Raw genomic sequence first — 26,014 nt, forward strand, 5'->3', positions numbered from 1 at the left:
TTAGGCAGTCCTCACAGATCCATTATAAATGATGTGTTTCTTGCAGGCCTGCCGTTTGGCTGCCAAGAATCTATTGTGCTTCTCTGACGCCAGCAAAGAACAGCATATCATTTGCGTCCCTATGGGAACCAAGTGGTAGACACCTGGAGGGAGGAGCTGTTCTCGCACTACATTTCCCGATCGCTATTTTGGGCGCGCCCTAACTCTGCGCAAGCGCCACCTCGCCGCGCCTTGATGTGCGCGCGCCGCACCCCGCATGACGTACAGGCGCGCGCGCCGGGAGGCGATGGCGGTGCGTGCACGCGCAGCGGCAGTAATGGCCGCTCTGGATCGGCGGCTTCCGAGTCCCGACGGCTTCGCCGGGCAGAGCTGGAGCTCCTGGGTACAGAGCGCCGCCGCGCCGCTAGCCGAGGGTGAGTGAAGAGTCAGTCCCCCAGGAGCCAGGCCGACAGGCCCGAAGTCCTCCTGGAGTCGGTGTTTCCCCGCCCGGGACCGGTCCGTTCAGCGAGCGTCCGCCCTAAAACAAAGGAGCCCCTAGGTCCTAATGCCGCCTGTTAATCCGACATTGCGCATGCGCACATCGCGACCTCACCTTGTCCATGCTGCGCATGTACTGTTTTTGGTGCCAGCCTTATCAGACCGGATATCCGGAACCTGGGCGTAGTCCCGCCTCCATGAGAAGGGTTAATAATGATGGTCATTGAACTGAAGATATGGGGTACCCATGTGGGTATACACTGTGGGTGGAACTTAAAGATGGGAAGGGGGTATGTTAATAAGTTGAGGTGGTAGGAAGCTATATAAAGTTATGGTTACTGCTATTTAGTGTATTGAAGGTAAGGGACAATGGATTTGAGTTACATTGAGAGTGGGTAGAGGTTATTAAATGTTGAGGTAAAGGTAAACAAAGGATTAAAGGTGAGTACACGGAATGGTCCAAAATAAGGTGAGGGAATACATACCCTGTTTACTTACCGATAATTTTCAAAATGTGTTGTAGTGCGGCCCTAATGATCCAGTTACATTACAGTTGAGATTCTGAAACTGAAGACCTTGCAGTCTTGACTATGCAACACAGAGAGTTTTATTGCATAGAAAAAAAAGTCCACACTACCATCAATCATCATGCTGAGTTAAACACACCTGTACCCAGCTTAACTGAAAGCCTGAAACAAAATTGAGGAGATGATGTTCTTGGATCGATACTCCCTGCTATTCCGTCCAGAAAGTGGCCATCTTGCTTGTGAACTTTCCCTAAACAGAAAGATCTGAAGTATCGTACTGCAATCCCAAGAGAAAAGTAGATTTGATTAATCTGCTAATGGTCATAGACTTTACAAAACTCACAAATAAGTAATCAGTCTTTCTTTACTAATGTTCCCTGTCAACATAAATCAAAAGAGCTTGTGTAGCATCTAGAGTGCTTGTTCCTCCACATTAGAAGGGGAAGAAAAGAAATAAGGACAATACAATTCTTGTGACTTACGAAAGAACAGATTGACCTTGAAGTCAAAAGCAGCACCAGGTTTTAAAATCCTTCCATCTTCCATACATTTTTGAGGTAGAACATCTTATGGCCCAGACTCCTAATTCTATGAGTGGAGGTAGTAACTTCTATGATGAAGGCTTTCTAAGATATAATAATAATAATAATACTGCATTTTATGGAGCGCGAACAGCTACCTCGCTTGGAGGTGTCCCGGCGCTAGAGGAACATAGTTGACCTAGAGGCAGAAAAAGGAAGCTAGCGGGGTTGGGTGAAGAGCCACGTTTTCAGCAGCTTCTTGAAGCAAGGTTCAGAAGGAGCCAGCTGAATTTCTTGCGGTAAAGTGTTCCAAAGAGAGGTGACGTTTGCCGAGAAAGTCCGACCGCCTAGTCGAGCCTTTTTCGAACGTGGGACGGCCAGCTGAACACGGCAGTTGGACCGAAGTGCGCGTGTTTGGGCATATCTTGGGAGGCATTTTTTCAAATACTCTTGGCAGGAGCCATGCAGAGATCTGAACGCCAGCGTAAGTGCTTTAAATTTTATTCTGCTGGTAACTGGCAGCCAGTGCAGAGAGCGAAGATGCGGAGAGACTGACTGCTTGAGAGGAATTCGCAGTAACAGTCTCGCAGCCGCATTTTGGACTACCTGGAGTTTTTGCGTCAGGTATTTAGGTTGGCCAAGGTAGAGTCCATTGGCGTAGTCCAGCCGAGATGTAACAGTGGCGTGAATAACCGTTTTCCAGCAGCTCTCCGGGGGGAGTCTCAGGATTTTTCGGAGATTTCTCAGTTTGGTGAAGCAACAACCGGCGACTTGTTGGATGTGGGAGGTGAAGGACATGCTATCGTCCCATCTAACTCCAAGGTTTTTTGCCGAGCGGCTAGGTGAGGGGGCTGGGCCCATCTCCGTTGGCCACCAAAGTTCTGAGGCGGGGGTGGGGCCTCTGCCAAAGAAGATCACTTCGGTCTTATTGGCGTTTAATTTTAATGTATTCGTGTTCATCCAATGGGCAATGTCTTGGAGACAGCCTTTGAAGTTCGAAAAGGGCTCCTGCGTCATCTCTGAGTATGGAAATACCAACTGGATGTCGTCGGCATAAGAAATTGCCTTGACACCCCAGTTGGCAATCAACGTAAAGAGAGGCGCAAGGTAGATGTTGAACAAAAGGGGGCTGATGTTGAACAAAAGGGGGCTGAGGGCCGACCCTTGCGGAACTCCACAGCTGAGGGCCTTGGGGGCTGAAGAAATCGTCATACATTTCAAATTCACACTTTCTAAATTATGCAACTGTAAGGGCTATAGCACTGTAGGAAGGTCAAAAGCTTGAGAAGTAGGATTCTTTACAGGTTTAGAACCCACAATAACCTCCACCAAATAAGAGGAAAGACCATCTCTTAAGAGGTTGGACTTCTCAACTTCCAAAAACGATTGTACGATTTGGTGTCTGGAAGGCAAAGGGAAACGTTTTGAGAGGAGGTGGAGATCTCGGAAGTACCCATAGGGGCAGAATTGCCAGGTATTTCTGCAGAGGGGCTCAAGATCTCTGAGGCCAATACGGAGCAACCCAAATCAGTTTTCCTTCCTCCTGTTGTTACTTGTAGAGAACCTTCTGGATCAATTGAAAGGGATGAAAAGCATACAGCATGTGTCTTGGATGCTTCATCACCACAGCGTCCTCTCACCTAGTTCCCTCCTCTGGCAACCTGGAACAGAACCCGTGAACAAGGGAATTGTTTGATGTTGTAAACAGAAGGTTCTCTACAAGTCACCCTCGAAAGAGTACGATCTTGAAATTATGGAAATTTCCAGCTCAGAGTGTCCGCTGCAAGAGTGTTGGTTCCCCTGATATGAACTGTTGACAAGTTCAACAAGTTCTTCTGTGCTCAAAAACCTAATTGGACAGCTATCGTGTTTAATCTTTTGCCTCGGAATGTGATGAAAATATTTCAGTTCGTTGAAGATCGCCAAGAGTTTCTTCCAATTCAAAAATCTTCGACCTTCCAGAAAAGACCATTTAAAGTGACACAATTTATTTTGAATGGATTCTCCCCAACTCAGAGTGCTGGCATATGTCACGAGTAACAAAGGAGGCACGTGATGCATAATCATGCCCTTGGAAAGGTTCTGAGTGCTTAACCACCATGTCAGATTGTCTTGGACCTCTGGAGTTACAGGAACCAACGTGCCCAAGGATTATGCCTCAGTAGAAGAAGTTTGGAGTCGTCTTAGGCAAGATTCGTCTGAGGTTGCAATCCCCTCCAGAGCAGGAAAGTTCATATTGTTCCTAATATGTGGACAAAGCCTGGAACAACCTTCCTCTCCACCTCAGGCAGACAACACCGCTTCCCATCTTCGCAAGAAACCTCAAAACCTGGCTCTTCGACAGACCCCCTCCGTGATGGACCGGACCCTGCGACCCCAGCGCCTTGAGACCCTTACGGGTGAGTAGTCATTCTTAACAAACCCCTGATTGATTGATATGAGCCAGCAAGTCTGTTATCCTCTCCTTTTTTTTTTTATATATTTGCCCTTTAAGTCTGTGGAGGACAGAGCATCATCGTGTAAATGCAAGTCATCAATGGGGTGACCCAACAAGAAGTCAGTGGACCTGGGTTACAAATGATACAAAATAACAATGGTCCTAGACCAATACCTCAAAGAAAATTATTTTCTCAACATTCATCATTTATACATTTCTGAGCTTGTAGTATTCAGCTCACAGTTACACGAAACTATTACCATTGAAAAATGTATGATGTGCAATAAACAATTACTTAAAAACATTATGCATTTATTTAGTTCAAAAATAAGTTCAGAAACCTAGTGGTTTCAGAAGGAAAAGGAATAAAGGGTTGCTCCAAGAGAACGTGCAAAAAGGGATGTTTGATAGAGTAAAGGAAATTCAAGAAAAGGTGTATCAAGGGACATATGAGTTACAAAACTCTACATGGGACTGATCACAAATAAACCGTCTTAGTAACCTGGCCAAACACAATATAGATACACTTTGGTTTCCAAAATTCACAAAAGTCCAAGGGATATATCTCCTTGAGTTGCAGGGGGTGGGTACAGGGACAAAATGGTCCAGGTTAAGTGGGGGTGGCATCGATGTTTCGATCCGACTTAATGGCATAAGAGCGAAATTTTAACCTCGGCCACGCAGATCTTCCTCAGGACGTAGGACTAGAATGGGGCAACCTTTAGGATTTAGCGGATAAAATTAAGCCAGATTGTTGGCCACCCAAATTAGTGGTGTGGCTCCCCAAGGTTCCAATAAGTAGAGGCATCAATTCCTGCAAGGAAAGCACAGTGAGTAAGTGTTAATTCCTAGGCTCAATACTTCACGAAATCAGGGAGACTGAAGAATCCGTTCAACCCACGGCATTTTTGCTGGGGTGGGCTAATGTCTAAATTGCTTCGGCCGAAACCGACATGGGATCTTCTCGAAGCAGTAGGGACATTTTGATCCTCCAAAAGATTTAGATACTCCTGTAATGGTCCCCATATATCTCTTGGACAGGATGATAGGGGCATCAATTCCCAGTAATTCGGAAATTGCTCGCGACAGTAAACTGCATCAATGAGCCAGTCCCTTTCTTTGGGTGCTCTACGACTGCCCCATACCATTGCCACTCTGCATTTTGCTAACCGTAAAAGAATGGCCACCAATCTGCGCGAGGTGGGTGTCACATTCTTGACCTACCCAAGGAGGCAAAAAGGTGTGTCCAGTAATCGACATTTTGTTATAGTCTTGAATAATCTGAATCGCTCTTACCCAGTACCTTGCAACCACCGGGCAAGCCCAAGCCAGTTGTCGGAAATCTTCTCTTGGAACGCCACATCTGTGACAGTTCTCAACATCTGCTAGCCAGCCCTATTCTGCGCTGCTGTTCAGAGGTGCAATGTAGGTGGTGTTGAAAATTTAAATGTATTAGCCTGTGTTGATTATTTGTGGAGAGATCGTCTAATTTCCCACAGCACAAGTTCCAATGTGCTTCCGTGAACTCTGAACCAAGATCTAATTCCCACTATGATCTTGCATGTATTACTATCTGTGGCATGTGATGCTGCACCCTGAAATTGGGCAATTTTAAAAGATATAACTCAGCTGGGAGATTGAGCTTATTGTGTGTTACTAATTCTGCTCCTTTTTTTGTCGAAATTGGGAGTATTTGAAATCGATCTAAAAACAAAGTGTGTGGTTAAAAAGCATGGACTGGTATTAACCTGGATTGTTTGGGAGGAGGTGAGTGAGATAAATGTCCATCTGACGGTATATTAATATAATGCAATATGCTGATAAATGTATTCTCTTTGCAGTAAGTAGCAGTGAGTTGTATTCTTGTGTGTACTAAACTATTTTATCCTTGGCAAATCATCTCTCCCGTACCTTTATTTAATGCTTTGACAATGTCAGCACTTTGAACCATTAATGCAAGAAGTAAACATCAAGGTCATGCTCACAGGACATATGCTCAGCATATTCTTTAACACATTTATGGCTGTTTATATGCAGGTAGCTGTGTTTGCATCTCAATTGATAAACCTGCACCTAATGCTTCATTGTGCAGGACCCCTCCTATGCTGAATTTCCTCCTTCCTAGCCACCAACAGGATACCTCTTCTTCTTTTTGTTATTTTTTATAAACTTTTTATTTTTATGTAAATCAAAAACATGACATGAGATGCAGCAAAAAACAAAAATGCAAATAAATACAATTCAGAGATACCATATTTCCCTTCCGTCAATCCTTACTATGGAATTAATCAAAATCATTAAAAAAAGAAAAGTAGACAAGCACTTCTTATATGGACGTGAAATTAAGCAATCCTAAGACTAGTCTACTAAGATCTTTACGTTTTCTGTAATTATAGAACACAGGGTGCCATGGAAATATCAAGGATATCATAAATGATAATGCAGTATATATACCTGTGTCATAAAAATTCATACTACTTCATCACATATTTTTAAAATAGAGACAAAAAGGAAAAAAAGACCATAATTAAACGTTGCCTCCATGTTCATTCTAACGGACCAAGTTGAGCCATCCATGTGGTTAATGGCCCCCAGATCTGCTTTCCTTTAATCTTTTAAATTTTTTCTACCTCTCCGATCATAGAGTGCTTGTTCCAGATTAAACATGTGTAGGAAGCGACCTTTCCACTGATGAAAGGTCGGAGGAGAGGAATCTAGCCAGGCTGAATCAACAGTCTGAGCACAGCCATTGCTATAAACGTGAGCTCCTCCCCAATTTTCCCTTTTCGTTCATTTACACCTAATAGCATCAACTGCGGTGAGAGCAGGACCTCTTCTTTCAATATATGCTGCAGAAAGCCCGCTATTTCTCGCCCAGTAAGTTCTATTTTTGGGCATGTAGCGAAAATATCAACCAGGTCCGCGCCATATGTCTTGCACCTGAAGCATTGGACCCCTACCACTCCTCCACGCTTTGCTATTTTTGCGGGCATGATGTACAAATCGAAGAGGGTTTTTAAAATGTTGAGCCCGCAAGTTTGCAGAACATAGTATGCATTTGCCCATCTCCAGTGATTCCAAAAAATGGGACTCCCGTACCCCAAGTCTGTTGTTCCACTTCTGCCCATGCCTATCCACATCATCCGTCACATCTTCCAGCATACAGTTATATAATTGTGAGATTGTGGTGCTTGAGGGCCTTATTAATAATTCCACCAGGGATACTTTTGAGAAGCCAGTGGCCCGCCTGCTTTTTTAAAGTGAAAATTCCTTAATTGCAAAAATTTGAAGAAGTCCAGATGACCCATGTTAAATCTTTCCCTAACCATTTTGAACGAGCTATATGGTCCTCGGGCAGCATATCCTCTATCTTAAAGAAACCACCTTTTCCCACCTTGCCAGGCAGGCATCCTGAAAAACCTTTGGTAGTTGATCATTACCAAGGGGGTATATCTGTTAAACTTACCCACAGGATAGCTCTTTCACATCTCACAAAGGGCTGAAAGTATGATAGTTGTTTGCCTATTGAGAGAGTTAAAATTGTTGAGAAACCAAAATGTGGGACAGTGGGTGCCCTGCAGTGCCTCTTCATGGGACAGTGTAAGAAAGTGGCTCTGTATATACTGCACCAAAGTAAGGTGAAGTACCGAAAATTATGATTACAACCCAATTAGAGCCATACTTACAACTAGCCCAATACCCATTACCAATAATCAGTCGGTTGGCAGTGTAGAAGGTCCAATCGTTTATTATAACAAACAAACTCTGCCAGAGAAGCTCCTTGCGACCTAACCCCACGAGGTCCGCCAAGAAGACTGCTGGCTCATTGTCAGAACATCACATATATACTGTTACGTTTCGAAACCGTTACCCAAGATGGAAAAATACAAGTTGGTACAGGTTGGTGCAGAGGGAAAGACCATATATGGGAGACAAAGCGCTCTTGGTTTAGCTCATCTCATTATAGCAAGGTCGTGAGGGTGACTCACTTTTGCTAACTCCGAGAGAGTCCGTACCGCACCCCTCGGAATGTGCTTATCCGACCTCCTCCTTCTACCTATAACCTTGACAGGCCTAACGAGCAGAGACAGCTGTTTGCAACAGTTGGGCTATTTCTCAGGAGAACGGCGTCAGTGAAATGCAAGGATAGGGCTTGCTAATGCAGGGATCGAGCGAGGCCACAAAATGGAGTTGGTCAAGTCAAGAAAGTACAAAAACGTGCAATGCGGTGTATGTTAATTCCTAAATTACTGCTTTTCGTGTGTATATTAGTATTTGCGTTTTTCTTCGTTATTATTCTAGATGCATCACGCTAATTTACAAACAACGACTATATGATTCATGGAACCGAAAATCAATTCCGGTTCCTCAAACCCTCCTTTTAGCGTGATGTAGCTAACAAAAAGGAATCCTAGTCTTGTAAAACCTCCTCACCAATGGCCATTAGTTCATGAATCTCCTGCTGGAGCATCTGAATTTTGGTGGGGACAGCAGCAGGGACGCACATGGCCGTCACCCTGGTGGCACAATAGGAGCAACAAACCGGACCACATTGTACGAGGATGCAACAGGTGAAAATGACACCGGCTGCCCCAACCAGTATCAACAATAATTTCCAACCCCACGTTGTCAGGAGTCCCCAGAACCACCCAGACAGTGACCAGGACCCATTTTCAGTATGCATTTCAGCCGCTATGCGATGTAGCTTTTGGATAGCCAAATGAACAGTGGGGGCGGAGTCTGGAATATTCATGCAGCAGGAGCTGCAAATCACCCGGCATGCACCACCTCGATCAGCCAAGATAACGTCCAAAACCATCCGGTTTTGGAGCGAAACAAGTCTTGTCGCCTGAAGCTCTACTGTAATATTGGTCATGATATCTGTAGTGATATTAATGACATTCTCTACTATTCTGGACAACCGCCTTATTTCTCTGCTATTGAATCTGGGTCCCCAGAATGGGACCAATCCCTTACTAAAGTCAGTAAATTGTTGTAAGGAGGTGTCAGTTTGATCGACTTCCGTCGCTATGAGCTGTCTACGCTGCCTATTGGGTACTGTTCTTACGGTATGGAGTTGGTGTGTTCTATGATAGTCTGATGGCGCAATGTATACAGGCGGGTACAAGAAGGACAGATAACACTGGCCCGCCCAACTTCGGGCCAACCAGGTGTAAGCATTTTCCCCACATACAAAATACACATTTGGTGGCGTCAACAATGGCGGGCTACTAAATATTTTCATGCGATAAGTATAGTTACAGACACTGTCACCAACCTGTACATGCCCCATCCCCTGTACACAGAAATCAGAAGAAGTATTCAAAATGGGAATGGGTACAATGCGTTCACTGGTAACATTTCTGACCACAAAGTGTTGGAAATACTGCGAATCATTAAAATTAGCAAAATCATAGAGTTCATCTTTTACCCAGGTACTATTCTCATTTTCCGTATATAAATTCATACAGGCTTCTGGATCCAACGATCCCTGTCCCCTATTTCCTTCTGGGTCAAATCCCTGATGTTTTTCAATGTATGCTAAGATCATGTTATAAACCCTCTCGGTGTAGTGTTTGGGATTTTCTAAATAATGATTGTACATAGCAGAAAACATTTTTAAATCCTGCTTCACAACTTCCTAAATGGGACAAGGGCAATGAGAGAAACAGGTCATGTTTATGCATAACAGATGGCAAGAGCCCACAAACCCAACAGTCGGTGATGTTGGTAGCGCTGTGTGTTTGATGGAGCATTTCTACAAATACATTTTTCGCATAAGTCTGGCGATGTCGTTCTTTGTGGGGCGCTAAGGTGAACATGAAATGTTCAGGTGGGGCAACAGTAGAACGTAGAAGAGTTTGCAAGGGGTACTTATGTTCTAAATATATGAATAAACCCATAAAAATAGCTAATATAACTGTGATTACCAACACAAAAGCGATCTTGACCCTCGTGGTCCATGTAGAAAACATTGGTTCATAAAATGGCAAGTATCGTGGTGCAATGGGAAGTTCTTCAAGTACAATACGACCAAAAGAGTACATTCCTAGCTAAAAGTCCAAAACTAAACTCGGGCCTAGCAGTCCGTCCTGCCAGAGGGTTCTTCTCCCTGTGTCCATCAGAGTCTCACAAGTCAGAGTCTCACAGGCAGACTCCTATCGTTCATCTCAAGAAAACAAAACGTCGTGGTCATAGGGATCCTGGTGTATAACCTGGCCGTTCACAAGGGTTAGTCTTTCTTTCTGAACAGAGCACTGTAACCAAAGTTCCAGCTCTCAACGAGTTCAGTCCAGTGTCTCGCTCAGCACCTCAGACCTGCAATCTAGCAAACCCTGTCTATTCAATCAAGTCTCTCCTTATCTCCTATCAGTAGAGTCTGAGGTGCCGTGATGCTTTCGTGGCCATAGGTTGTATCGCACATGACACGGAATTTCCTGATCAGAAAACAGCCCAGAAGGTATCTCTCCTTCATTAGAGCTTTCGCTTGCTGGGGTATCCAAAACAGGATTCAGAGCAATTGCAGATTCAACAGAGACCGGTTCTCTCGACCTCGTCACTCCCTCTTCTTGCCTTTGTTCTATCTCGCAGGCGTCGGAAAAGGGTACGAATGCAGTGGCTCTCTCGGTTTCCTGGGTCAGAATTCCCCCAGAGCGTCGCTGATCTTAAGGAAGCGGGAGCGGCAGCCTTTTCAGATGGGAGACATGTATCCAGTTCTTTCTCCCATCCACCTTGACAGCCGCCCGGGTTGCAAGTAAGATTTGGCGCGGCTCGGACCACCTTTGAGCCAGGCTGGAGTCTCGTTCGAACTTCTTGACCAGTACCCACTGGCCAGGTTCCAGTCGATGTCCGGGGCCCTCTGGCAGAGGCTGCAGTACAGATGCTACCTGCTGATGAATAGAACGGAGATCTTTAGTCAGGGTATACAGGTAATCGATTAACATAGGATATTCGATGTCAGAGAAAGACCGTGGTCTGGGTACCCCCCATATATTAGCTGGTCGCCCAAATGTTATCTCATAAGGAGAAAGACCAGAGCGAGAATGAGGGGTAACTCCCAATGACATGAGGGCCAAGGGCAGGGTGTCAGGCCATTTGAAACCCGTACTTTCCTGTATCTTAGCCATTTTTAGTTTCAGAATCCCATTGTACTTTTCCACAAGCCATCCTGACTGGGGGTGTCGGGCTGCGTGGAATTTCTGTTTTATCTATAATCCATCACAAATGTGTTTAGCAAGGGCCCCATGGAAATGCCCCCCATTGTCCGACCAGATCAAACGGGGCAAACCAAAGCGTGGTATAAACTCTTTAAGAATGGCCTTTGCTGTGGCCAGGGCAGTGTTCTCTTTCGTGGGGTAGGCCTCAACCCATTTGCTAAAAGCACAGCCCACTACTAACACATATTTTAAATTGTTGACGTGTTCCATGTGGATGTAATCCATCTGGAGCACTTCAAAGGGTAATGTTGGAGGTGCAAAGTTCCCACTCAGAACATTTTCTCCCTTCCCCGGATTGTGTTGTAAACAGACCATACAGTATTGGACCAAACAAACAGCCGTCCTTTGTCTGTTAGGGTTATTCCATACTGGGTCTAACAGGCTACAAATGCCTTTAGCTCCTACATTGGCAGGACCGTGGGCCATAGTTACAACGGCCTGCACCAATGCATTGGGTAGCAACCATCTGTTTTTCTGTCAAATCAACCCAACAATTATTTTAATCCGATCTTCCCACTTCCTTTTACCATCTCTCTAATTCAGTCGGGTGGCCTCCTTCTGTAATTCTCTCACACTTTCCATAGTATTATCGAACAATTCAGATTCCTCCACCCATCTTGCAGAGGACATTACAAACCTAGCCGACATTGGAGAGTGGGCTGTCTGTTTGGCCACCTGATCTGCGAAAGCATTCCCTTCCCTTACTTCATCCACCACCGCCTTATGTGCACTGCATTTTATTATGGCTAATTTCTTGGGTAGAGTGAGGGCATCCAACAGCCGTTTTACCAGGGGACCATTCTGTATTTTCTGACCATGAGAAGTAAGGAAGCCCCGTTCCTTCCACAGCCGCCCAAAACTATGGGCCACGCCGAATGCGTATTGGCTGTCTGTTAAGATATTAACTTCGAGTCCTTCACTCAATTCACAGGCTTGTAACCATGCCATTAGTTCAGCAGCTTGGGCTGACCGGTGGGGCACTCGAAACATTTCAACTACTGTCTTCAAGGTCGTAATTGCATATGCAGCTGTTGGTGTTCCATCTGCTAATTTAAAACAGGACCCATCCACATATAACTCCCCCTGAGGGTCGGATAGAGGAATGTCGGTAAGGTCAACCCTTCCCTTTGTTTCTTCTTCGGTTCGAAATATGCAATCATGTATATCGTTGATAGTTGGTGCCGCTCGCAGCCTTGAACTGGGAAAGGTGCTGCTGGGCTTTAGTTTTCTTCCTTTTCCCGGACTGCTGTGCTGACAGAGCCTGACCAACGAGGACCCTACACTCTCCGGGCATTTACCGCTGTTACCGGGGCCGGGACTGCGAGACCCAGGGTGCACAGCGCTCCATCACCATAGCGCACCTGGTGTCTCTTCCCGCCCCCAATTCCCTCTTATAACCACTCCTACGCGCACGGGACTCAGCCCGGGCGAAGGGCGGGCCGTTCGAGACCGGGACCGGGCCACCCCTCTTAACCCTCTTATCAACCTAGAGTTCCATCTCCCAGCCTTTGACAACGAACTATGGCGACCAGAGAAACTAGGAGCAAGAGCACGCTGGCTGCTGGAACAGCAAAAGGTACTTTGGATAATTACTTTGCCAAAGCGGGGACTCTCTTGATTGACGAGATAACGATACTAGAAAGGCGCAGATCACAAGAAATAGAATGGGTTCGGAGATCTTCCATAGGGCCCATTGCGCATGCAAAGACTCCGGAGAATAGACCTGATTGTACCGTCCCAGAGAATTGAGAAAATGCGACTGTTGGGTTACTAGCTCTATCTAACTTAAATAATTCCACCCTGTACAATATTGATAATGACATGAGTGCTCCGGATGAACTTAGCCTCTTACCCCTACCCCCACCCCACACTCCAGTACAACAGACCCTCCCCTCTCCCAATGATAATATAGCTAACACAGATGTGATTATTGATACCACAGACTGCCTTACGCAGGGGAAGGAAGGTGCTATACCAAAAAGGAAAAGAGGGGCGCAAAATAATGGAGGGCGTAGAGCTAAAATCCCCAAGCCCAACGAAATAACAGATGGTAGTAAACTAGGACCAAGCAAAAAGGGGCCCAACTCAACTGATAAAACCACACCTCCAATTATTGTCTCACCGCCATCGCAGACACCTAGCGAGGATATCCTACACCCGTCAGTAACCACTGATGTCCATGATCTGACTTTACCTAGGATTGAAGCTCTTTTCAAGTCACTATTAAGCCCCTTAGTTACACGCTTATCAAAGATCGAATCAAGGCTAGCGTCCATAGAACAAACATCGGCACAGTTTGCTGACATCTATAAGACAAATAATACTACAGCGAAAGGTGGGATCGAGCTCAGGAGCAAGAAGGTCACATCCAAGCCCCCTTTCAAGGATGCTGTGCTAGCTCCAAAAACACCACATACATCAACTCTTCTAGCACATAACGCTACTACTCCAGCCACTGATTCTATATCACAAACACTTCCTCTGTCAGCACTGACTGTCACTCCTCAGGTGACGGATGGTAATCTAAGATCTAACCGCCCACACAAAGAAACCCCAGCCAAACAAGACACACACGCCAACACAAAAAAACATAGGCCTGTGAACTTGCCGCCGGAGACCAGCCCTTACACAGTCCTTCTGACTGGTGTCCCAGAGTTGAAGCCCGATTTCTAAAGAATCTGTATTCGCTCTAAAGAACAAGGTCTCCAATTGGCTCTCTACGAACTGACCTTTACCCCATGGAATTACTAGCGGGGTCCTTACGGTCAGGAGAGTCCCATGGTTGGGCCACACAGAGAAATCGATCACAGGAGATTGTGTTATAATCAACTTCAGAGACCCTAGGACTGTCTCCCATATCTGTAATTGGCCACACCTTGAACAGGGGACATCCATCCAGTCGCTACCCCTATCCTTTTTCTATCCACCTGTGTACAATTCATACGAGGAAGAGGGCTGGCACACCATTCCTAGGAGGGGGAGAGGTTGGGTCGATAGAGCTAGGAATGATTTCCATTACCCCAGACCACACCAGCAATACCAGCCAGAATTCTTCCCAACATTCAATAGATATAGTTGTCTGGACATGGTGGACTGACTTAAACAAGGCAGGAGGTGGGAGATGGGCGACTTCAAGGGAACACACAATGAAGGTAACATTATCCCCCACACCACAAGCTCTGCTAGCATTTTGAAGGAAAACCACGGTGGTGAGGCTCATAATAATACTTTAGTAACTTCTCCAAACAATACGGGACACCTTGCACTGCTGCTGCTTCGAATTCCAGATCATCCTCACTCAATATATTGTCTTGGAACGTGGCCGGCCTGGGGAATAAATTGAACTGCCCTGACTGGAGTTCATTTATTGAGGGCAAGGATATATGCCTATTTCAAGAAACCTGGGCCAGAGAAGCTACTTCTCGAACAGGTTTCGCAGCTTTCTCTATCCCGGCGAAATGGGGGAGGGAAGGGGCGTCCCTCGGGAGGCCTTGAAACCTGGGTGGCTGCCGATCTGGGATGCAAGGCTTCACTAATTCCTTCAGCTTCTAATGACATCCTTGGGGTTTTGTTGGGAGTGGCCAAACTCGAACAGGTTGATTGTGGTGAACATCTACACCAGATCAGTAAAAATCACAAATGAGTCAGACACCATTGATCAACTTTCGGCTTTCCTCAGTGATATCCCTCAGGGTACGCCATTTCTGGTGGGAGGCGACTTCAACTGCCACTTTGAGCCTCTTCCAGGCTTATTGGATGGGCTGTCTCAGGAGGAGGATGCGGTCTGGCTGGTACCTCCTTCGGTAGCCCCCCACCTAAAGCCTGGACACCCCTAGCCCTCCAAATCACTGCCCTAACTTTGAAGTTGGGCATCCGGGCTTGTAACGGACGTATAGGCTCAGACATTCCACCAAAATGCACTTACCATAGAGAAGGTAGGGAGTCCAGATTGGACTATATCCTGGTTCACCTTTCCATGTGGCCGCATATTATTGACTTCCAGGCAATAAATAGGGAAGATAGCAACCACAATGCCCTAGAACTGGTATATTCGGTTCCTGACTCGGAGGGCAGAGGGGCCGAATTAGATGACGCTGCTCCAGAATTGACACTGCCAAATAACAGACGGCGAGTGAGGAGGGAGAAGTTAGCCTCTAACTCCGAGAAGGTCTGTGAACTTTACACCCGGCTCATATCGATTTTTGAAAAGGTGTGCAGGATAATGGAGCTCCCCACACACCAGGACCTACTCAAGGAGCTAGGGATGGCACACAATAATCTTATTGAGTCCGTGGCTGAGGTCCTTTTCACCACAGGAAAGAGGCGGCACTATGACCGCCCCAACTGGTATAATCAGGCTTACCGGAAGGCCAAACTGGATCTTCTGACATCCTTTAAAGATGGTGCAGACAGACCCGTTATCCAGGCAAGAAGAAGGGATTATAAGTACCTGATCACCAATGCCAAAAGCGAATGGGAGTATGAAAAATGGGAAAACCTTGCCACAACATTAGCCACTAGGGACTCGCGTAAATTCTGGCGCATTGTTAACACAGGGTCAGAGGAGTTAGTACCAGCAATCGAACCTAACATTTCAGCTAAGACATGGCAGGACCATTTCCACTCCCTTTACAAGCCCCCCGACGATGCTACTAATGAGACCCCACTGAACATTGGTGCAACTATGGAGGTAGATCCTTTCACTGAGACGGAAGTTTGTGCAGCTATTGCAGGGCTGGCAACAGGCAAAGCCCCCGGTCTTGACGGCTTGGCAGGGGACCTATTCAAGCACGAGCCTGATGTATGGGCTCCCTATTTGGTCTTGATATTTAATGCCGTTCTTAAGGGCATGGAGATTCCCTGTACTTGGCTGGGCGCAGAGATTGTTCCCATATTTAAGAAGGGATCACCTCTGCTCCCAGCCAACTACAGGCCTATTAGCCTAATAGACGTATCCCAGAAGTTATTTGGTAGGCTGATATTAGATCGCCTCCAAACCTGGATAGAGGACTTTTCCATTCTTAGCCCCAACAGGCGGGATTCAGAAGAGGGGTCTCCACTACGGACCAGATATTCCGTCTGAACCTCCTGTATTGGAAGACTGCAATACTCTAAGGCGGCAGCTTGTACACGGTATTCGTGGACTTGCGAGCCGCCTTAGACTTAGTATCCAGAGACAGACTCTGGATTGTACTGTCCGAGCTGGGCAACCCGGTTGATATCCTGACTATCCTGATGAGGCTGCACCAGGGAAATTTCGCACGTGTTAGGTGCGGTAGAAATGGGGCACTCTCAGACAGGTTCTCCGTTGACAGGGGGGTGAGACAGGGTTGTGTGCTTGCACCGACCCTGTTCTGCCTCTTTGTCAATGGGGTAATTGCCCATCTGACCAGGATCGATGATATTGATGCTCCGAATTTGAACGGCAGTAGGGTGCCCGCTATAATGTTCGCGGACGACACCCTGCTGCTCTCCAAATCCCCAATGGGAATACAAAGAGTCCTGGATGGGTTTTCAGCATTCTGCGCCGAGCGTGGGCTTGAGATCAATGCTTTATAAACCAAATTCATGATTCTCAACCCCCCCCTCTCCGACACGCCCCAAACCTATTATAGGTTCGACAAGATTAGAGAGGGTTTTTACCTTTGAATACCTGAGTGTAACCATCAATCAGGATATGATGTGGGACACGCACCGGGCAAAGGCCCATATGAAATTAGTCCAACTAACGGGAGGCATTTCCAGGATGACAAGCAGGTCGACTTACAAACCCTTTAGCGCTGCCCTTGAAATCTACAAAATGCAGGCCAGAGGGGCAGTTCTACATGGAGGGGAATTGTGGGGTCACTGTCCCGCTCAAAACCTACATCACTGACAACAATTTTATCAGGCAATTGGCGGCACTACCCGCAAGTACCCCGCTAAGACTCGACCTAGGTCTGAGACCTATTGTGGAGGAACTGGGATTAAACCAATCACTTTCTGGCGCCGTATCTGGAGCACACCCTAACTTATGAGCTACAGGAGCGAGCTCCAAGAGATTCTTTGTCTACCCAAATCAAGACCAATCCCATGGTTAAGATACATTAGACAAACATGCGAGAATTTGGGTAGACCAGAATTATGGTTAGATCCAGTAAATACATGCACCAGGATACCTCGCAAACTCTTAGTGAGAGACTTTCGAGAGATGAAGCTCACAGCCACAACGGAGAATTTACGGGAGGGGTCCCTGTCAGAATTGTTTCTTAAGTCTAAAGACGTGTATTTACTCTGTGTGCTAGATGACATTTCTCCCGTCCTCACAAGAAAATTTTTCCTGCAATGGCGATATGGCACACTTCCCACTATGGCTGTTACCAAACACTAGGCCAAGTCTCCATCAAGAGAGCAGTGCCTGTCATGCTCACATCACCTGGAAGATGATCTACACATAATATTCTTCTGCAAGGCTTACCGAAGACCTAGGAAATACTGGCTTGTCCCCCTCCTCAGAAAATTGGGCTTCACCCGATACCTCCCAGCTTACAGGATTTTAAAAACTGATCTTTCACCTATCACTGTGTTGGGGGTAGCAACATTTCTAACTGTGATGTGGCACATCCGCAACCGTTTTTTAAAACTTGAGCAAGATTCAGTATAAATGAAGCGTTCAAATGATATGTAACAGTTATATATAGCAAATGCTTTTTATACTATTTTATGTGTTTTTTAATGATGGATACCTTGTGTATTTTAAATTGAATATGTTTTTGTATATCTTTTGTGATCTATAATCGAAATAAAGATTGAAAATGGAATGGTAGTTTCACTCGTAGGGAGTGGTAGCAATGTAGCTGGATTTAACGTGGCACATCGTGTAATCGTTATGTGCGGAGCAAATAGTGTCAATTCATACCCAGTGAGGCGTGCGCTCGTAAGGTGCTGTGTCTTAGTTTTATTTAGTAATGTGTCCACAGCATGCAGCACCATCACTGTTAGGTTGGAATTTAGAACGAGTCCTTCCGACTGCCGGATGGCCACCGCAACAGTTGCCGTGGCCCTCAGGCAGCTAGGAAGTGCTCTTGCGACATTATCCAATATGGCTGACAAATAAGCGCAAGGTCTTTGCTTACCACCAAATTCCTGCGTTGACACTGAGAGCGAGCAACCGTCGACCTCATGCACGTATAGTACAAAAGGTTTACAGTAGTCAGGAGTACCAAAGACAGGAGCAGAACAGAGAGCAGTTTTAAAAAAATCAAGAGTGCTGACATTCATCCGTCCAGGGGAGGGGTTCATGCATGTCTTTAGTGGTTGGATGCAACAAAGGTTTAGTGAGAAGAGAAAAATTAGGTATCCATTTGCGACAGTAAGAGGTGATGCCAAGAAAGGCACAAACTTTGTGCTGAGTGCAAGGGACAGACATGTTAGAGATGGTAGTAATGCGTTCAGGAGTCAGTCGCCCACCCTCCTTCGACAGTAGATTACCTAGGTAGGTTACCTCCCGTCGACAGTATTGGAACTTAGACAAGGATACCTTATTCCCCTTCGCTGCCAAATGGTGTAATAATTTAACAGTGGCAACCTTACAGCCATCTTCTGTGTCAGAGGCAATCAACAGGTCGTCCACGTATTGCAAAAGCACGTTGCCCTCGGGTAAGGCTAGATCGTCCAACAGAGCCTTAAGGGCCGGACTATAGATACTCTGACTTTCAGTATAGCCTTGAGGTGCACGACAGAATCTGAAGCTTCGGCCAGATAACGAGAATCCGAAGATCTGTCTGCTATCGGGGCGTATAGGGATACTGAAGAAGGCATTCTTCAGATCTATGACCGAAAAATACTGAGCAGTGGGCGGAATCATTGTAAGGAGAGTGGTGATGTCCGTTACCACAGGATACTGCGGTACGACAATCTTATTAACGGCTCTCAGGTCAATCACAAAACGATAAGCATCACCGTGTCCCTGTGTCAGAATCAGAACTCTTCTTCAAAATTGGAAGAATCGGGCTATTACAAATATTAGCAGGTGTCTCCTCCACTACCCCTTTATCAATGAGATCTTGTATAATTGAAAGCAAAGCCCGTTCACCGGCTGGTGAGATCTTATACTGCGGTATGCGTGGTAATTTTGCGCCAGTTTTCAAAGTGATATGGACTGATGGGATGTCTAACTTACCCACGCCCGCATCTCCTGTTGCCCATAAAGCATCGGGAATGCCGTCAAACTCAGGGGGAAGATGTTCGTTTTTAGCAAAACATTGTTTCATGCAGTCAGTGGGGGGCTGTATCGTCAAATAAACCCCATCGGGGAAGCAGTATATTTTTGCATTCAACCGTTTCAGCATATCCAAGCCCAACAAATTCTCCCCACAATGCGACGTTAGCAGAAAAGGTGATTCAACAGTGGCGGGACCGATCGTGAAGGGGATTGGCTTAAAGATGGGACGGACTACTGGGACTCCTGAAAATTCCACTGATACATTATTCTGCCCGGACAGAGCCGCCCCTGGAACCAATGATCGAGCAACTGAACTATTCATTGCTCCCGTGTCAATTAGGAAATTCTCATAAGTCCCCATCAATTCCCCCTTCACATAGGGTCCTTGTTGATTGACTGGGATCGACACTTGGCCCCTACTCTGTCCCTGGCTGGCCTATGGGTGGACATACCCATCCTGATCCTCGAATGCGTAATCATCTTGATAATATTGTCTGCCTTGGTGACCATCAAAATGATTCCGTTCAGACTTGCCTGATGCTTCCTCTCTGTGCATATCACTCCGGTCTGGGCCACCTCGTCCTCGGACTGCGCCGTTCTGGGCATGTAACAACGGGCACTGCGCTTTCCAGTGTCCCTCCTGTTTACAATATGAGCACTGGTTTATCCCTACAGTCGGAGCCCCGCCTGCGCCTCTGCCTGTTCCCGCCCCTCTGAACACGGGCCCTCTGGCTCCTCTCCCCCCCTCCTTGTCCTCGGACAACTTGCTGAAGCAGCACCCGTGTTTTAAGATCCTTGGCCTTTTTCTCTACTTTATCCTTGCTTTCGTTCTCCCTGTGCTCGTAATATTGGGCCATGCTCAAAATCAGTGGAGTGAAGGTGGTCCAGGTGCTTTCTGCGGCCTGCAACCGTGCAGAAATTTCCGGTGCCAAATTGGTAACCAATCTATTCACGAACAACCTAATTCCACCTTCCGTGGCCAAGTCCTGCCCACTAAAGTCAATGAAAACCCCCTCAAATCTGGTAAAGAAATCTGACACACTTTCAACCTTTTTCTGCCTACAAGCTGTGAGTTTGTCCCAGTCAACCTTTCGTGGAGGAATCGGGGTATGCATGTACGCTATTATTTTTGCTGGCAAAGAGGTGATTTCGTTTCTAGGCTTATCCCCAGGTTTTCGATCTCGGTCCCAATCCTTCAACTCGTCCCAAGTACCCCCTAGTTCCGCAGCATGATCGGCGTCTTGCACCTGCCGCCATATATCAACCGGAACTAGTAACCCAAAGAATAGCTCGACATCTGGCAGTGTCATTGCAGCCGAGGCTGCGGCTTTGGTCAGTTCCTTGTAGTAGGCGGTGGGATTCTTGCGGGGATCGGGCAGTTGAGATTTAAGGGCAAGAACCTCACTTCGCTTCCACGGAGTGTACACCCATTGCTCCTGGAACCGGGCCTCTACTCGAGCTCTTATAACTTGGTCAGCATTATCACATGCTTCAGGAACTTCGGGATGAAAAATAGGCTGCACTTCCCGCATGGGATGCTGGGAGGTCCAAATGGGGCTTTTTATGAACATTCTGCCTCGATATTTTACTAGTGTATCGACATTCTTGTATACCTCCTGTGGATCCATGTTAAACTTATGAGTCCAGTCTCGGATGGTATACAGTACTTGAGGGGCCATCCCATCCCGGAAACATAGTTCCCAGGCCTCGATGAGGTAACAAGACATCTGATATAGGGCATGCTGCTGCATTACCGGTTCCAGATCTTTAATAGTGCTCCATACATCAGCTACTGTGTATATATTGTTCCGCATCTATTGGGCTGCCTGATCTGCTACTGCTTCTTTTTCACCATACCCTACAGAGGCTCTCGTGAATAATCGTTTACTGCCCAGACCTCCTGGTTCCCCCTTCAGTGTCTGCCTCAGATCTCCGGGTGTTGTACTGGCTGATTGGGAAGTCCATATGGGACTCGGAGCTGCTAACACCACATGGGACATTTCCGAGGGTTGTCGCGGATCAGGGATGAGTGTAGCCGTGTCTCTCACTGAGGTAGGTGGGGCACGGGTAGTCCCCAGGGAGGTGAGAGACATGTGCTCCTCCGGTGCGGAGGCTTGGGGCGCAGCCATCATCTGAACGGGTCGTGCGGGGTATATACGTTGCGGTGCATACAGTGGGGGAGGTCTTTTATCTAACAAATCCTCTATTTCATCTTCTGCTTCATTCCGTGTTACAACTCTTATCTACTTGTAACCTGAATTGTCTATCTGCATACTCAATATTCTGCTCAGTCTTATTCTTGTCATGAGCAACGGCTTTCTGAGTTACAGTCTGCCCTTGCTGTATTTTCAGGAGGTTTTCAGACCGGATGCGTCTCCGCTTCGCCTCTTTGTGCCATTTATTAAGAGTATCAAACATGGCCTGTCTACTACGTTTAGCAAATAGGCGCTCTTGCAGATACTGGATCTTTTTCTCATCAAAAGACCTGATCTTTGGCCATTGTAATTCTACATTATCCTTTGTGTATTTGTTCCACAAGGTATTAAAGAGGAGGGGCCCAATACCATGCTTGCAATACATATCATGGCTGGGAGTTCACTCCGGAGGGGCTGGCTGGCTTTCGTCCAACCTCGTGCTCCTATCGGTGAACACAGCCAAAGCATAGTTTACTAAAGCACAGCATTGCCCCCTGTTACCTAATTTGAGCTGAAAAGGAATCAAGAATTGTTAATCACAACACTCTCATACACATGGCAATGTCTTCATTAGAATTCACTCTTACACAAATCAAGTAACCACAGCACGAAAACGAATCTTCAATTAACATCAACATAAAAGCGAAACGAAAACACAGATATTTGCAAACAAGAGGTGGAGCCCGTCGACTCCCACCTATGGAGAACCTTTCCCAGAACTTCAAAGCTCAAAAATGACAACTTTCAACAGTCTTGTCCTTTGACTGCCTAGAGCTAGCCACACAGGTTTCTAAACCACAGACCGACCTACATGCCATCTGACAGCATTCATGGTTCACCTTCTGAACTATTCTGGCTAAGCCTGCGTTTTCAAGCGCCGCTCCAGATTTGTCCGAGCGCTACCCAATCTCAACCGCCGGCGTTCCCGAGAGCAGTCCAGCCTGGTGAAAACCGCAATTCACACCCAGGCGTCTGGTCTCTATCTCTAGTGACTTGCTCAATCCAAAACAGGGGCGTCCGAACGTGCAATTTCAAAGCTGCCCGTCAGACCCCCTTTTCCAAAGTTCTCCCTGACCAAAGGTCACCAAATGACAAGTCTCAAATCCAAAATTCGAAAGCTATCCAACACAAGACAACACTCACCTGGTGCACGCAGGCCTGATTGTACGTTTTTCACTGCCAATTCCCGTTAATGCCAACGTGGCTGGTTCTCGGGTTACACCCGAAGGACTCCGGCGTGGGGTCACTAGCAGCTGAGGTTCTCGCGAACGGGAGAGTGGAGCAGACCCCAAATTTTTTGGTCTATTCTTTAACCCCCCCTCCGATCAAAATTGCCCCTTTCAATGTCCCGTTTCTTTTCTGACACAGAGGGACGACCCCAAACGCTGAGTCCCGGCGGAGTCGCCAACTGAAGTACCGAAAATTATTATTAAAACCTAATTAGAGCCATACTTACAACTAGACCAATACCCATTACCAATAATCAGTCGGTTGGCAGTGTAGAAGGTCCAATCGTTCATTATAACAAACTCTGCTAGAGGAGCTCCTTGTGACCTAACCCCTCGAGGTCCGCCAAGAAGACTGCTGGCTCATTGTCATAACATCAAATATATATTGTTACATTTCGAAACCGTTACCCAAGATGGAAAAATACAAGTTAGTACAGGTTGGTGCAGAGGGAAAGACCATATATGGGGGACAAAGCGCTCTTGGTTTAGCTCATCTCATTATAGCAAGGTCGTGAGGGTGACTCCCTTTTGCTAACTCCGAGAGCGTCCGTACCGCACCCCTCGGAATGTGCTTATCCGGCCTCCTCCTTCTACCTATAACCTTGACAGGCCTAACGAGCAGAGACAGCAGTTTACAACAGTTGGGCTATTTCTCAGGAGAACGGCTTTAGTGAAATGCAAGGATAGGGCTTGCTAATGCAGGGATCGAACAAGGCCACAAAATGGCGTCGGTCAAGTCGAGCAAGTACAAAAAACGTGCAATGCGGTGTATGTTAATTCCTAAATTACTGCTTTTCGTGTGTATATTAGTATTTGCGTTTTCTTCGTTATTATTCTAGATGCATCACGCTAATTTACAAACAACGACTATATGATTCATAGAACCGAAAATAATTCCGGTTCCTCAAAGGTATAGTGTGCACAGAGTCCACAGTCCCCAGAGGTTTGGCAGAGGTTAAAGTTACATATAACTTTACTTTGCTCGAGCAGTAAGGTAGTATCGGTGTAAACCATTTGTTGTACACACTCGGTCAGCAAAGGGTCTCACACACTCAAGAACTGAACTCTAGGCCAATTGTTTTGTATATAAAAATATATTGTTGTATTTTAGAACCACAAGTTGATATAAAAATACCTTCTCAGAATGAGAAGCTATAGTTGAATGCTTTCAAATACCAATAGACTTTTCAATGCAATAGATACAGTTGTTGCAATATGCAACACAAGTTAAACACAATTATAACATTGAGCTCAATGGGGATTTTAAGTAAATGCAATATCAGTTACTTTACGTAGGTTTTCTTACTCAAGGCTGGATCATAGATTCAGCCCAGGTGCATTTCCTGTAAACAGTTGAAAGAAATCGTTTTTGTAAAACAGGCGATTTTTTAAGGAATGTTTGTATGTTTAAAGAATCGACACTTAGAAGAATTTCTGGCAAAAAGCAGGCACTGTTATCCTATGGGAGAAAATCAGTTTATCGGAAAATCACAGTTGTAATGACTTTTTAGGGTCAGTGCTGGGCACAAAGATGCAGCACTGAGATCTCTCCTGGTAACGGGTGAGTAATTCCGTTTTCGTTGATCGGATGAATTTTAGTGAATATTTCAAAGTTTCAAAACTCAACACTAAGAAGAATTTCCAAGTGAAAACCAATGTTACACTATAGAGAAAATGTATGTTATCGGCTTTCATGTAATTACCTGACCGGCAGAGTTAAGGTTCTGGGGATAGACTCGGGGGTCTCCCAGGTTCAGGTAGGTACAGTAGTTGCACCCTTAGCGGCACAGCGGCAGCTGGGTGCAGAGAGAGTAGGCCCAATGTTAGCCTATTGCGGGTAGGGGGCCTTCGGTTGGTGGCTGCAAGCAGGCAGGCCACACGTCTGTGGGAGCTGAGCTCCTGGTCACTTACACAGGGCAAGTGGGGAAGTAGAATAGAACAGTTGCTGCACTTCCAGTGGCACTCGGGCGGCTGAGTGCAGGGTGCTTTTGGGCCATCGGGCGGCCAATGGATTTCAATGGGAAAGCTGCAATACGAATAAAGGCTGTAGACTTGGTGACGGAGAAGGTGCGACTACCACTTCGAGGGTTAAGTTGGGGAAGCTGTAGGATGGGTAGACACCCAGAATTTGGGCATAGGGGGCCGTGGGGCGCCTGGTATTGGGAAATTTTACCCTCTGCTAGTCGCGGTTGGAGAGGTTCTTGGTTGTGAGGCTGCAGTCCTGGTCAGGAGGGTCCTCGAGTGCTGGATTCTTGGTCACAGTCGCCGGGGGGGACGTCCTCGTGGTCTTTGTCCACTCAGGCACGGACCGGGCTTGGTGGGTGCAGAGTGTGCTGGATTCGCGGTTCCTGGCTGGCACCAGGGGTAGTTGCTGTTTGAGCAGAACCACTGCTCGTGGGAGTCCCAGTCTTTGGATGAGCAAGGCAGTTAGGTCCTCCGGGGTTTTCGAGGTTGCAGATCCCCGGGAGACGCTGGGGTTTAGCAGGTTCGAGGGTCGACAGGCCATTTGGGCTGGGATCAAGTCAGTTGGTGTCGTCCTCTTGTTAGCAGCTGCGCAGCAGGTCTTCTTCTTCTTGTTCTTCTTTGTAGTTTCGGGATCTGAGGAAGGAAGGTTCAGGGTGCCCCTAAATACAAAATTAAGGGGTGTTACAGGTAGGTAGGGTCCCTTCCCTGGGGTGGGTACACCCCCTATCCTGCCACTCTCCAGTGGGAGGGGGCAGGAGCCTAGTCCTGATTGGGTAGGGCTCTCCATCCTCAAGATGGCGAGAGCCCGGAGTTGTACTTCACCTCGCCTCACCCACCTGAGGGGTGGGATTGGCAGAGGGTGGCACACTCACTTTGGTTTTCCCACCGATCTTCTCTCCAGAACCGGTGGGGGCCAGTTGCTGAGTACAGCAAGTGGTCTGGAGAAACTCACAAAGGCGGTATGCCTTTGAAACTTCCCCTGCCCATCCTGGGGGAGGAGGCCTAGCACCTCGCCCAAGGATGTGCATTGTTGCAGGCCCACGAGAGCGAATGGCTCTCACCCCAGGGGTCCAGTCAGGACACTGGTCGTTGGTTAGTTTCAAGGGGCAACTCTAAGATGCCCGCTGTTGTGCATTTTACATTAAATCCCACACTGGCATCAGTGTGGGTTTAATGTGCTGAGAAGTTTGATACCAAACTTCTCAGTCTTCAGTGAAGCCCTCATGGTGCTGTGGAGTTCGTG

General features: G+C 46.7%; 1 protein-coding gene across 3 annotated transcripts in view; it reads left to right on the top strand.

Annotated features, from left to right (window-relative positions):
• Positions 1-256: 256 nt before the first annotated feature.
• The window catches only part of ATXN7L2 (ataxin 7 like 2), a 99,412-nt gene continuing 73,654 nt past the window's right edge, over positions 257-26,014 (top strand). For 2 of the 3 annotated variants that reach the window (XM_086923564.1, XM_086923563.1), the window contains exon 1: positions 283-413. In XM_086923564.1, the coding sequence (XP_086779690.1) occupies positions 287-413 (127 nt within the window). In that variant the 5' untranslated portion in view covers positions 283-286. Of the gene's footprint in view, positions 414-26,014 lie in introns of all 3 variants that reach the window. The other variant, XM_086923562.1, reaches the window with a different exon arrangement.

The sequence above is a fragment of the Lissotriton vulgaris genome, chromosome 5, assembly GCF_964263255.1.
Source record: "Lissotriton vulgaris chromosome 5, aLisVul1.2, whole genome shotgun sequence".
NCBI classification, from domain to species: domain Eukaryota; kingdom Metazoa; phylum Chordata; class Amphibia; order Caudata; family Salamandridae; genus Lissotriton; species Lissotriton vulgaris.